Source organism: Paralichthys olivaceus, chromosome 11 (genome assembly GCF_024713975.1).
Source record: "Paralichthys olivaceus isolate ysfri-2021 chromosome 11, ASM2471397v2, whole genome shotgun sequence".
Taxonomy (NCBI): Eukaryota; Metazoa; Chordata; class Actinopteri; order Pleuronectiformes; family Paralichthyidae; genus Paralichthys; species Paralichthys olivaceus.
The window spans coordinates 19,541,177-19,554,260 of NC_091103.1; the positions used below are offsets into that span (position 1 = coordinate 19,541,177).

The 13,084-nt window shown below is 40.7% G+C and overlaps 1 protein-coding gene across 1 annotated transcript; it reads left to right on the plus strand.

Moving 5' to 3' along the window:
* On the plus strand, positions 1-8,336 carry slc13a5b (solute carrier family 13 member 5b). Its single transcript, XM_020088485.2, has 12 exons — positions 1-311; positions 1,247-1,375; positions 1,474-1,610; positions 1,838-2,055; positions 2,186-2,366; positions 2,459-2,581; positions 2,708-2,920; positions 3,028-3,134; positions 3,255-3,376; positions 4,122-4,283; positions 6,303-6,440; positions 6,962-8,336. Exons 1-12 carry the CDS (start codon positions 213-215, stop codon positions 7,085-7,087), a joined length of 1,755 nt encoding a protein of 584 aa, XP_019944044.2. The 5' UTR covers positions 1-212; the 3' UTR covers positions 7,088-8,336.
* The last annotated feature ends 4,748 nt before the right edge of the window (positions 8,337-13,084 follow it).

Genomic DNA, 13,084 nt, shown 5'->3' on the forward strand with positions numbered 1-13,084 from the left:
TGAGTGTGTGTGTGAGTCTGAGGGAGAGAGAGGGAGAGAGAGAGAGATGTCCTGGATCTCTCTCTCTCTCTCTCTTTCTCCTCATTGTGATTCGCCTCCCTCCTTTATGTTCTCCGGGACTCCCCCTCCCCCTCTCCTCCTCTCCTCCCCTGTGCGCCTCAAAAAGCGGGATCCATGGTGCAGGAGCCTCCTATTCTCCGTGCTCCTGCAGGATGGCATTCCTCACATATCTGCGCTCCGCGAAGAACGGACTGATCCTCTTCTCTGCTCCGTTTCTCCTTCTCCCGCTGCCTCTGGTGATCGGGACGCCGGTATGTAGTTTTAAAAATAACATCAATGTGAGGTTGAAACCACACATTGATGTAGAAAAAGAAACTTGGCCACATTGACTGCTTGAATCCGTGCGTAAAACCATTCAAGTGTTGGCTCTGTCATTATTTGCCAACACTACACACCTCATGAGAAAATGTCTTTAATGATAATGTTTAAAATACCTGTTTGATTAGAGATTAGACGACCAATTCTTATGTATGCACTTTTTACACACAAAGGAATTACATCACTTTCACTGCGCCACAGACGTTTTTATTTCGCCATAAAATGCACTGAGTCTGCACTGAGTCTGCACTGGTTCCCTCCTGCACCTGTTGATGCGCCAAGTGCGCAGTGCCTGATGTGCATGTGAACTGTTCGGTGTTGCCTGAGGCTGCTGCACTCTGGAGTCCTGTTATTTTAACTCCTTGTTTTTAACACGAGGGGTCACGTCCAGCGTGGGAACATACAGTCAAAGGGATCCGAGTCCACATGTGATGCACAGACCTGCACTCAGGCTCTAAGCATGTTATGAATGTTATGATAGGCACAGACAAGGACACAGAGTGGAGGCATGCCTGGGTCCAATATGAACAAAGGTGCTGTGTGCATAGATAAGGATTCACTGAGCACTGGTGATAGACAGTTTTGTTACAAAGGATTTATCATGAATGAATCTAAAAATATGTCAATTTATTATGTTGTAAAATAATAATCATAACAATTGCAGGGGTTTTTATTGAGCTCATAAAGTGCGCAATCCCACAAAGAAGTCCACTTATCTGTACCCTTTAAACCACCATCACATCCCATTAAAAATTATGTAACACTTACTGATTTTGCACCATTGTCCGTTTTCACAAAGGATTTCAACTCTAAAATCAATTTAAAAATGTGTGTTTGTGTGTATTTACCAATACATTTTTGTCCGCAGGAGGCAGAATGTGCCTATGTGATCATCTTGATGGCCGTGTACTGGTGCACAGAGGTTCTACCATTGGCTGTAACAGCTCTCCTCCCAACCCTCCTTTTCCCCTTTTTTGGCATCATGCAATCCAAAGACGTAGGTGAACTTAGCAAATGTTACATGTGCGGAATTTGGTCAGCGATGGTGCAATTTTGCTCAAACACGTCTTCCTCTGTGCTGCCCTGCTGTTTCAGGTGTGCATGCAGTACCTGAAGGACACAAACCTGTTGTTTGTGGGGGGGCTGATGGTTGCAGTTGCCGTGGAGCACTGGAATCTGCACAAGCGCATCGCCTTGAGGGTGCTGCTCTTTGTCGGTGTGCGTCCAGCGCTGTGAGTGGCTCTGTTCCACACCTTCACAGCAGATTGTCTGTTTGGCTTATCATCTTTTAAGACTTACATTTACAAAGCATATCTAATCAGTCACATCATGCCTGATGTAGATAAGGGAGTTTTTCATTTCCGTCATCAATGTCTGACATTGTTTTCCTTTGTTGTTGTAAAACACCTGACGTCTTTCAGTCCAAGGCCACCAACATGTTTTTCATTTATCTTTGCAGATTGATGTTGGGATTCATGGGTGTTACAGCCTTCTTGTCCATGTGGATCAGTAACACGGCCACCACGGCTATGATGGTGCCGATCGTCCAAGCAGTGTTGAGTCAGCTCAATAACAGCGAGGCAGAAATACCTCAGATCCTCAGCTCAGAGGAGCAGGATCAGATGTCAGAGAGTGATGGCAAACAGCCTCAGACAGAGAAACAGAGCGAAGGACAAGGTGGGCCACGGCCAAGAACTGTTCCAATTTGTTTGGCCAAGAAAACACTGAAAAGAACTTGCACAGCGTCATTGACTTTCTCTCCTTATTACTGAAAGTGACACTTTTATTCCTTGCTTTTTGTTCGAAGGCCCTGTGGTGGTGACTTTCTTAGATGCCACAGTGGAGGCTGCCAGACATAGGGAGGCAGCAGAAAGGCAGAAGATGTGTAAAGGGATGACCCTTTGTGTTTGTTACGCTGCCAGCATTGGAGGCACCGCCACTCTGACAGGAACTGGTCCCAATCTGGTGCTCAAAGGCCAGATGAACCAGTAAGTGTTTTCTCCTTATGTCGGAGTAGTACTCCAGTATTTACCATCATGTTAATTAACATATTTCATTTCCTTTTGTTGTCTTTGCTTAGGCTGTTTCCACAAAATGGAGATGTGATTAACTTTGCCTCCTGGTTTGGCTTTGCCTTCCCAAACATGATCCTCATGCTTACGCTGGCCTGGCTTTGGCTACAATTTGTCTTCATGGGATTTAAGTGAGTTTCTTGATGGTTAAAGCCTAATTATAGTGACAGAGACTTGAAACAACATCAAGAGACTTTAACCGCATGAGGAGTGTAGAGGTGACATGGATTTTTATTTCCTCTGTGTGTTTCCTCTAGCTTTAAGAAGACGTGGGGCTGTGGATCTGTGAAGACAGAGAAGGAGATCGCTGCCTATAATGTGATCCGTGAGCAGCACCGTCTGCTGGGGCCCATGTCCTTCGGAGAGATCAGTGTCCTGGGGCTCTTCACTCTGCTGGTGGTGTTGTGGTTCACCAGGGATCCAGGCTTTGTCAATGGCTGGGCGACAGTAATCTTCAACTCTGAAGCAGAGTGTGTATACTGAAGTTTTGTATTTGTATTTCCAAAGTAACATTTCACTTTTGTTAAATCTCTTATAAAACAGTATTTGTGAACCCTCTCCTCACTCCACTGCTCAGGTATGTGACAGATGCCACAGTGGCCATCTTCATCGCCGTCCTTCTCTTTGTTCTGCCGTCTAAACCCCCACGTTTCTGTTCAAGGAGGACTCACAACTTTGACACAGGTTGAGCCGTCATTCTGCTAGAATATCTATCATTTCAGATAATATTATACAAGTTTTGAGAGGGGGGTGGGACTTCTGTGCAATGATTTGACATTGATCACACTTATAATGGCTCCATAGTTCCTCATCCACCTGCTGGCCCAACTCCACCTCTGCTCACTTGGAAAGTTGCTCAGAAGAAGTTACCGTGGGGCATCGTGCTTCTTCTTGGAGGAGGTTTTGCTCTGGCCAAAGGCAGTGAGGTAAGTGGCAAGATCTTAGTAAAATGAGCCAAGAGCTTATATACATTATGGGAAGAATTTTAATGTCTTAAGGTAGGGAAGTGATATATAATGGGTTCATCATCGAATGTGTTAAAAGTTAGAATCCTTGAGATTTTTGATTTGATTTTCTGCAATGGCCATTCAGTATATTTATTTATACCTTTTATAACTGCTCTGTGTAGTAGCTAATTTTTATTTTTAGTGGCAGTGTATTGTTCCTGTATTGGGTGTACATTGCCTACCTATGCACAAGAGAATGCCAATTCAGAACCTGCAGCATGCCATTCAGTTTTGGATGTAATGTTCATGCATTGTGCAAGCACAGTGAGAAGGTACAACACATTATTGATCAAGCAAATGCTGTTTATCGGGTGTGTCACGATAAAGAAGACTAAAACCACAATCACAATTTCGCCAAACTTAAAATAAATAATAATATGACATCTATGGTGAGTATTACTGATATCTACTGATATGAACATTTTCATCTTGATAACATTTTTGGCCATATTGCTCAGCCCTGTGTAATATCTTAATCAGCCTAGTTCAAATGTTTTATTATTGTTGCACATTTATTGCCATACAAGAGCCTGAACACATTCTTATACACAGACGTGAACTAAAGTGCACTCATAGTAAATGAGAAAGTTTGAAAACACCCGACAGATAATGAAGACAACGTCCACGAAAGAGCTCAGCCCTAATGTTTTGTGTTTCACTTTAGGAATCAGGACTCTCAAAGTGGATGGGCGATCAAATGACTCCCCTGCAAAATATACCTCCCTGGGCAATTGCTATCATTTTGTGCTTACTGATTGCTACCTTCACTGAGTGTACGAGTAATGTGGCGACTGCGACGCTCTTCCTACCTGTCTTAGCCTCAATGGTAAGTTTTCAGATTCAGAGAGAGAGAGTGAAATGTCCCCAAGACTTATGGTTTGAACACAGGAGTGAAAGAAGCCATCGAGACCCAAGTGGAACGTCTGTGGCTACGTCCACACATACATGTTTTTGACTCTGTTTGTACTAACACACCTGAATATGCATATCACATGACCTTTCAAAGATACTGGTTTTCTGTGTGCTGGTGGAATGATGAAAACTATGACCAGGGACTTCTATGCTCGGCCAGACCACTAGGCAGATCTTTTGGATCCCGTAGTCGAGCATCTACAGATAAAACCCAAACAGGAAGCATATCGGTCTCCACAGTGTTTACAAAAGTCTCAGGTTGAGGCGTGCAACACCCACCAACAGCCCACAAATGTAATAAACCACAAACGTAATACATTTCCCGAAAAAGATAACAGTTGCCTGCTACAACCGTAATTTCCTGCAAATGTAATAGCTGTTACTCAATAGATTTGCCACAAAGCAATTCTGTGACATAACCAGGAATGATAAAGCTGCGTGGAAAAAGAAGAGACAGAAGGATAGAGAAAGTGGAAGAGATGGTAAAAGGTGGACTTGTTAATGCACAGCCTAAATTGCACACAATGTTTTTTGTTCGTTTTGACCCCCTTTTCCCAAACTCGTGATATTTCCTAATGAGCTGAGAGGAACCCATTGGCAGGTGTGTAATTAAATAAACCAAAGATTCTCACCTTCCCAAAAAATGTAACAAAATTACATACGTAATTTAATTCTGCAGCTTTTATGTAATAATCCCACAAATGTAATAAATTCCACACAAACGTAATGGGTGTTACAAGGACCTTGAAAACTGGAGTAATCTGGATATCAGATGTAACTGTAGCATCAGTAATGCATTTAAAACATACTGTTGTGGATGTAGCCAGCACCCACTCCCATCATAACTCTTGGGGCCCAAACCCTTTTCGGATGAGAGGTGAAACATCTTGAAGAACCTCAATAAAATAAACTCCAATTGCCTTTGTGTAGCGTTCAGAAACACCCTGACCTGGATGATCTGGAATCTTCACCGACATGTGCCTTGCCATGTAACCTCTTTTGAACCAATTTCACCAATTGCAATTCAGTGTTGAAACCACTCCCAGTGAGAATCAGCCTATTTCCCTGTTTTGGTTGCCCATCTAGTTTCTCATTCAGGCTGAATCTGTTTGGTCCCCTTACCCGGGCCCCTCCTCCCATTGATAACCTGCCAAACACACCAATCCAGCTCAATGAATTGTGGTGCTGCCCACCCCGCTGCTGCTGAAGAATGGCATTACTGTGCCTTCTAGTTGAGCACTCGAGAGAACACCAAAGCTGGATTGCAAAAGATGGTGCCAAGCAGGGGTATTCACATAGATATTCATAGAGGGGGACGCCAAATGGGTGCACAGGACACTCGTGTGAAAAGAGTGAAAGAAAAGAGCATCGGATCAGTTACATACAGCTAAGAGAGGAGAGATGACAATTTGTGGCAGTCCCGGTTTGTGGCATGTCACGTTCTGTGTCATCCTGTCAAGGGAATCTTTACCGTTTGATTTAAACTTTTGACAAGAGAAAATGCTCTCACTGCGGTGAGCTGATATAAACAACCTACTGTTTAAAGAAGTCTTTTCACCCTTTGTTTATTTTGAGAGGCAGAAATGATTGTGCATGTGTAAGTTGCTGCACAACGGGATATATAATTCAGAAGCAAAGTCCACAGAGTTATGTTTTCACCATCTCAGCAGTCTGCCATAATCGCCACATTTGTCGTGCTCTTCTATTTTAGATATCATGACTCAGCCCCAAGCTTGAAGGAATTACATCTTAATTACACCCACCTAATGAGAGTTTTCACTCCGCCTAGAATTACACACATTTCCCTCGGAGTTATGACTCAGTGATTACGGTTGCAGAAAAAGAGCCAGATGGAGAAATGGAGGATTTTGTGATCAAAGCTGTGTTCATCCCCTGTCTCAGACCGTTGAAGCTTTCTGTATCATTATTGCAGTCTCAGTCCATTGGAATCAACCCACTGTACGTCATGGTGCCCTGTACTCTGAGTGCCTCGTTCGCCTTCATGCTGCCTGTTGCCACTCCTCCGAACGCCATCGTCTTCTCTTATGGATACCTCAAAGTTGCTGACATGGTGAGTGTGCCAGTGGTGTGTTGTGTTTATTCTGTTAAATTGTATGGTTAGGATGCCGTCGCTGTAAGTTCACTGTTTCTGAATTTCTGAGGGCAGAGTTATCTTAGAAGAGCATAAATACAGGTTGCTTCATTATGTTTAGGTTGTTTAATCTGAAGCCAAAGAGTCATACTTATTTTTAAACAGGCAGTTTTGTGACAAAGCCAGTTTTGCTGTTTCCCCCATGTTTCCAGGCATTATCCTAAAATAATCTAAGCTACCAGGCTTCTGGCTGCAGCTTTATATTTACCTGACAGATATGAAAGTATGGGGATTTTATGCAAACAGTGTTGGGTGCACACATCCAAAACATTTACAGGTACTGGTTCAAATGGTAACCTCAAGGCAAAATTATGAAAATAGATCTGCATTCTGTTCTGAACAGGCCACAGATACTCATCAGGTATTGATCATAGGTATCTGTCTTCTAATTTAAGAAAACAACTATGACTTTATTTGTATATGCTTCTTTCTTCTAACAGGCCAGAACAGGAATAGTCATGAACATCATTGGCATCGTCTGTATCACACTGGCCATCAACAGCTGGGGCAAGGCCATGTTTGACCTGGACTCCTACCCTGCCTGGGCCAACGTCACTGGGGTGTGAGCCTGGCTCCACCAGAGGAGATGATCCACGCACACCCTCCCCTTGATAGCCACAAAGTGCCACACGAAGATCTCTGGTCAGAGCAGCAGCGTAGGAGCACATGGTGGACAGTGTGTGTCAGACTGCTGTTAGGACACAAGCCCCACAAGGCTTGTCTTCTTTGACACCTGAATACCGTTAAAAAAGAGAGAAAGTGGTGATGAATGTGAGTGGGAATGGAAGAAGAGTGGGTGAACAATTAAATTTAAAAAATGTTTGTCTTTAAGGAAAGACCCTTTAATGCTCATAAAACAGTTTGACAGGATTTATATACTGTCATAATTTATATTTAGCAGTTGTCTCTAAAGACACCATTCAAACCAACAGTTTTTTAAGCCAAGGGTAATTAAAGGAAGAGCTCATGTGGTTAAAAATGTTTTACACAATCACATGTAGTCACATCTTAGTAGCAATAAGCCATTCTGTCTAAACACATTTACCCAAGTCCAGCACTTAAGTTCAGTTTAGATGTACTTTACTTAAGGATTTATGTTTTATATCACTTCTACTTCTACTTTACCACAACAGATATTTACAAATATTTATTTATCTGACACATGTAGTTACTAAGTTGCTTTTTATGTTTTATAAGCTTTTACACTGAAAACATCAGATTTTTGCAATAAATGGTAAATAGTTACAGATTAATCTTGGTATAATTATCAGCACCTCAACCAGATACAATAAATTAAATTCAGCAATCATGTTAATACATAAGTAATGATATAACTACATGTAATAAGGGTAGTCTATATGCTGTACCTTTGATTTTTGTGTCAATATTTCTGAACTTTAACTTAAGTAAAATATTGAATGCAAGACTTTTACTTGCAATGGGTTTTTTATATTATAATGATACTACTTTTAGTTAAATGCGTCTTCCACCACTACTGCTTGTCAGTACTGTATTTTACAATTGTTAGCCATCTTGGTATTTAGATATGTTCATTACAACACAGACCTGACAACAAGTAAACACATACACCCTGTGTTGACCTGTTTGTGACACTTCCAGCATCAGTTGAACTTTGATCTGTATTATCACTGCAGATGTACCACTCTGTATCTGCCTTGTGCAAACACACTGACTCATTGTACTGTAACTACATTTTCAATATTTCAGTCAATATGTCAATAAGTGTTGACACTGTGAAATGTCCCACTGCAGTAATACATTCTGTCTGAATTACAATAAAGTGGTATTTAATAATCCCTGTATATATTTTTCAAATTCAAAAACTTTTGCACATGTGAAATGAGGAATGAAGCATCTTGAAATGAAGAGTGATATAAATCAATAAATAATAAACTGCTTCTAACAAACTATAAAGAATAAGAGACGTGTTATAATGAGTTTTAATGTTTCTTTCTTGTTATATTCTCTTTATAAATACCGATTTGTTAACACTGTAAAAGCAAAACACATACAAAGTCATTGAGTTTCCATTGATAATATATTGTAACCAATAATGTATTATATAGTCAGAGTTGGGCATGCAGTGTTATTAAATAATAAAAACGATTAAGTTTAAAATTTGAAGGTTCAGTGTTTGTCACTCTCCCCTCTCCGAACATGAAGGAGAACCTGTGGTAGCCTTCAGTCATAAAAACTCAAAAGGTGTCTGAGCTACTATAAAAAACAAGGCGGCCTCTGTAGAGAGGACCCACTCCTGATGTAAATATAAAGTGTTTAAATATAAAGGACCCATTCCAGGGTAAAGAAAACAACAATTTACAATTTAGATGATTACACATTGCTGAGAATGTCACTAGGATTTATTTCATTTCTGACAATAGATCCCTTTCACCTAAATCTTACACACTGGACCTTTAAGTACTGATTTTACAAGAAAATCTCAACTGTCTCTGTGTCATCATCAAAAACCCCCCAAAAACCACCCATCCCACTTTCATCACCTGGCAACGCTATCTCAACTGAATACGACAGTTCCCTGTGTTTTGAAGCACACACGTGTTTCTCTGTCTCTTGCTTATGACCTCTCGTCTCGTGTGTAGAGCTGATATAATCCCGTAAACACAGTGCGGCAAGTCTCAGTAATCCCGCACTGAAAGGCCACACCTAATGCATGTAAGCAAAAGCTCTGTGTCATTGTCCTTTTGACGAGACGTTGCGTGAGCCAAGGGTCAAGGCGGATAAACCCCTGTTGTGCATCATAAACGCTGTGAGGTCAAAGAAGCAATTCCACATGTCTCCATTTAAAGACCCAGGACAATTTAATCATTAATCTATGTTACATATGCACATGAGCGATGTGTTTTCCAGGGAATCATAAACTACATATAAAACACATGGTGCCAAAACATGTTTGTGGCGACATGTGACAGTGGAAAACATGTTACAGAGAAAGAAATGTTCAAATCACATCAGAGTTCTGCCCTCAGTTCTGTCGGACAATTAAAAGTGGTTAACAACCAGTTGGGTGCATTGAGCTGTTCAGATCACTATGATCTTGCGTCCTACTATGAAAGAAAACCCCAAACGTATGTAATTACAGTGTCTTTCTCTCCCTTTGCTGCCTCTCAGCCACCCACTCATTATCCAATTGAAACACATCCTCTTGTATCATAGCCTCCATTATTGGCTATATATACACGTGATACTTCAGTTGGAAGCTGAACCTGCAAATTGTTCTCAGTGCTGGAGGTTCATGATATGACTGACTGCAAACATGAGACCTCTGGTAAAACACATTTATATTAACTTGTTATAAACTAGGTGTTGTTGCAGACCAAGCATGTAGCCTGCTTAATAAGTGACTTCCAGACAAATAAAGTCATCAAGGATTTGAGAGAATCTTCCAGGAAGCGAAAGGTCAAAAAGCACATTTTGTGTCTCATCCACCTGTTACATTTTGTGGATGGGAAGTACTTTTTTAAGCCACAATGGCCCTCCACCTTTCCTGTATCAGTTTCACATGAGCACAATATGGAGCCTGTCTGATACAATCAATCCCTGACTTGTTTCAGTTTCAGTCTCGACATCCAATTAAGTTGTGGACAAAAGTCAAGTCAAAAGCTTTACGGCCCAGAAGAGGACAGAGGGCCTTTCTTTGTATTCTTAAGGTTGTGAGGACGATGCCACGTAATTTAAATCTAAAACCTAAAAAATTGTCTGTATGTCCATGGAGTTTTCATCAGTGTGATCTTCATGACAGCACAACTCAAACATTTGAGAAAACCCTGCTTTTGGAAATGTTGCCCATGTCGATTGGACTATCACAGGGAATCAATGAGATCTTTGGCCACATGCTTTCTGTTTGTCCATCAGTCAACCAGCCAGGTAGCCACAGATGGCTGAATAGCTAACAGCAAAGCGAGTGCGTGTCTCAGAGCCAAGAAGTCAGAGCCCCCAGAATCCATAGCTTTTACTCAGTGGTAAATGGTTTGTAGCAATTTGAGGAAGGGTAACTTCAGTTGGGAAATATGAGAAGATGTCTCAGCAAAGCAGAGAATCTACTGATATCATGAGGTCATTCAGGTGTGTCCTGTTTAATCACCTGCATCAAAATCATTCATATTGTGCTTGCATCATGCACATTCCTGAATTAAGTTGTGCTTTTAATCAAATGACCACACAGTAAACATGGAGCCATGTCATATTCCAGGATACAATGAAATACTGCCCACATTGCAGATATAGGAGATGGAATCCTAATCCCAGCAGCTCATTTCTAACCTGGGGCCTTTGGTTGATCCAGACGTGCCAAATATTTTCATGCTTATTGGATCATTCAGTCCAAACCCTTTAGGAAAACTGTGATCCACGAGAACTACACACCTACATTGCGAGAAAGGCGCTTGTTTACTGGAGCGGTCTGAGAGATGCCACAGGTTTATCTCTTGCCAGGAAATGCACCCAGAACTCTGCACCTTAGGGAAAATTACCCTCTCAGACACTTGTTTTGCATGTGCCACACACACGCTCAAAAGCAGGGTGAAGGATGACTCATTGGACGCTATATGACCACAGGTCATGTGGTCTATGCTTTACTCTGAAAAAGGGCATTTTTAGGTGTAATAAGAGGTTGAGGCAATGCAACCCTACCATTGTGTCCCTCTCACTGAAGTATTTAATTTACTATTTTGATGAAACTGCCTGGTCAATTCCGCCCCAGATTGACATTTACCGAGTTGTCCGCCTGTTTTTCTCTTGCATCTTAAAACAAAGCACTGACATTATGGTGACGTCTTTCTTCCAGACCTACAGGACAGCACCACCTGATGCTGAGGTTGTAACAAACAAGATGAGCGCTCTTCCTCTTTGAGCCTCTTGCAAAAGAGATGTTGATTGTTGTGATTGTTTTTATGTCCTGGTGGTGAGAAATTTTAATGTCTCGCCCGCTCACAACCTGGTAGTTAAGTCACGGTATTTGTCTCAGGGATTGAACCTGTGACAAAGAGCTTACCCTCAACACACATTGTTTTTGTTTTTATCAACACAGCACATTACATTTTAGGATACATTGCTGAGTTGAGCATGTCCTCTTCCAGAACACTACAAATCACATTTCATTACTTTAAATAATCCTAAATTTACTAAGTGAATAAACTTTACATTCCCTGTTATGATCTCACATCTTTCTGAAATTAGTTAAGAAGGTGAATGATAGCACTTTTTCGCCACATTCAAATAAATGTAGACAAATTATATTAACAACCCATTGGCCTTTACAGTTACAAAAAAAGGTAATCCTTATACCTACCTAAATTAAATAAATTGACTTCACACAAAGAAACCCTGTACTTTTAATAGTTAAACTGAGGACAACTTCCGGTCGTCAGGGGTTATCACATTGAGCTTTGGACCCATAAACAGGACAAATAGCACTGACAACTCATTAACAATCATGTTATTATTAACAAGACGATATTCAAAATCCTCTACTAATAATAGTGGCTTGAGAGTCTCATAATAGCTATTATAACAAGGTTTTTAACGTTAAGTTTTAAATTATGGTGTTTTTATAAATAGTGTTTATTTAATGGGGAAAATTGTGGAAATTTGGGGATAAATAAGTGTTTTGAAGAGACTCGCAGACCCTCTCTTAAGTATAAAGTGTTTAATAATGAATTTATTCCATTTGTGATTGAAATTGACATTCTAGTGAAGTATCCGTTCATGGAGAAGGTCAGTTGATGGACAAATGTCTCCATCTGTTGGCTTAATGCAGCATCAACCAACAACCTGTAAGGCCAGGAAATATCATATGGACGAAAACCCCTTTTATCCATTTTGTTTACTGTACAAGTAAAGAAAGAAAGAAAGAGAGAAAGAAAGATTTATAGTTTTACACTCATTGAATGTGTTTAAATAATGAATAACGAACAGTTGGGTTCCTTGGTTCCTGAGATCCTATGGTTCAGATCCCCGCAGTGCCTTTCCTGCACACAATCATTTGTGTCCCCTAAACAATCATCCACATATTACCAATGCAATGTAAACATTTCAAATAATGTTACTAAAAATCATGCTGCATTGCCAATGCAGAATTAAAAGATTTGAATGAGAGTTTATGCTCAATTTCTGAAAAAGGATTGTCAGTGCTTTGCTTTATTCACAAACTTAGAAAAACCTGGTGAGTTTTGAGATTATGTAATGAAACTGATGATGTCGATGAAAATAAAAATGGTTGCATCACGACCACAGACAACTGATGAACATGTTGTTGTCAATGCATTCAGATAACTTGTGTCATCAGTGTAAAAAAACTCACAGTGCATGCATGACGTGTTCTTTGGGTTCTACGTCTTTCTCCTCATTTTAATTAACAGGCTTCAGCTTGTCCTGAAACAAGGCAACATGTGAGTCTTATTGATTGAACCAAAACAGAGCACATGTCTCCGCCAAGGCCCAAAAGTCCTCTAAAGTTAAATTAAGTTGCACCAAGTTTCACCCACACAAAGATATAAGTTCCCTTTTTTGTCAAGAACCATGAA

Coding starts and splice junctions, on each gene's coding strand:
- slc13a5b (XM_020088485.2), top strand. CDS start 213: ATGGCATTCCTCACATATCTGCGCTCCGCGAAGAACGGACTGATCCTC. Junction 1,611..1,837: donor GTCGGTGTGCGTCCAGCGCT/GTGAGTGGCTCT, acceptor TTATCTTTGCAG/ATTGATGTTGGGATTCATGG. Junction 2,056..2,185: donor GAAACAGAGCGAAGGACAAG/GTGGGCCACGGC, acceptor TTTTGTTCGAAG/GCCCTGTGGTGGTGACTTTC.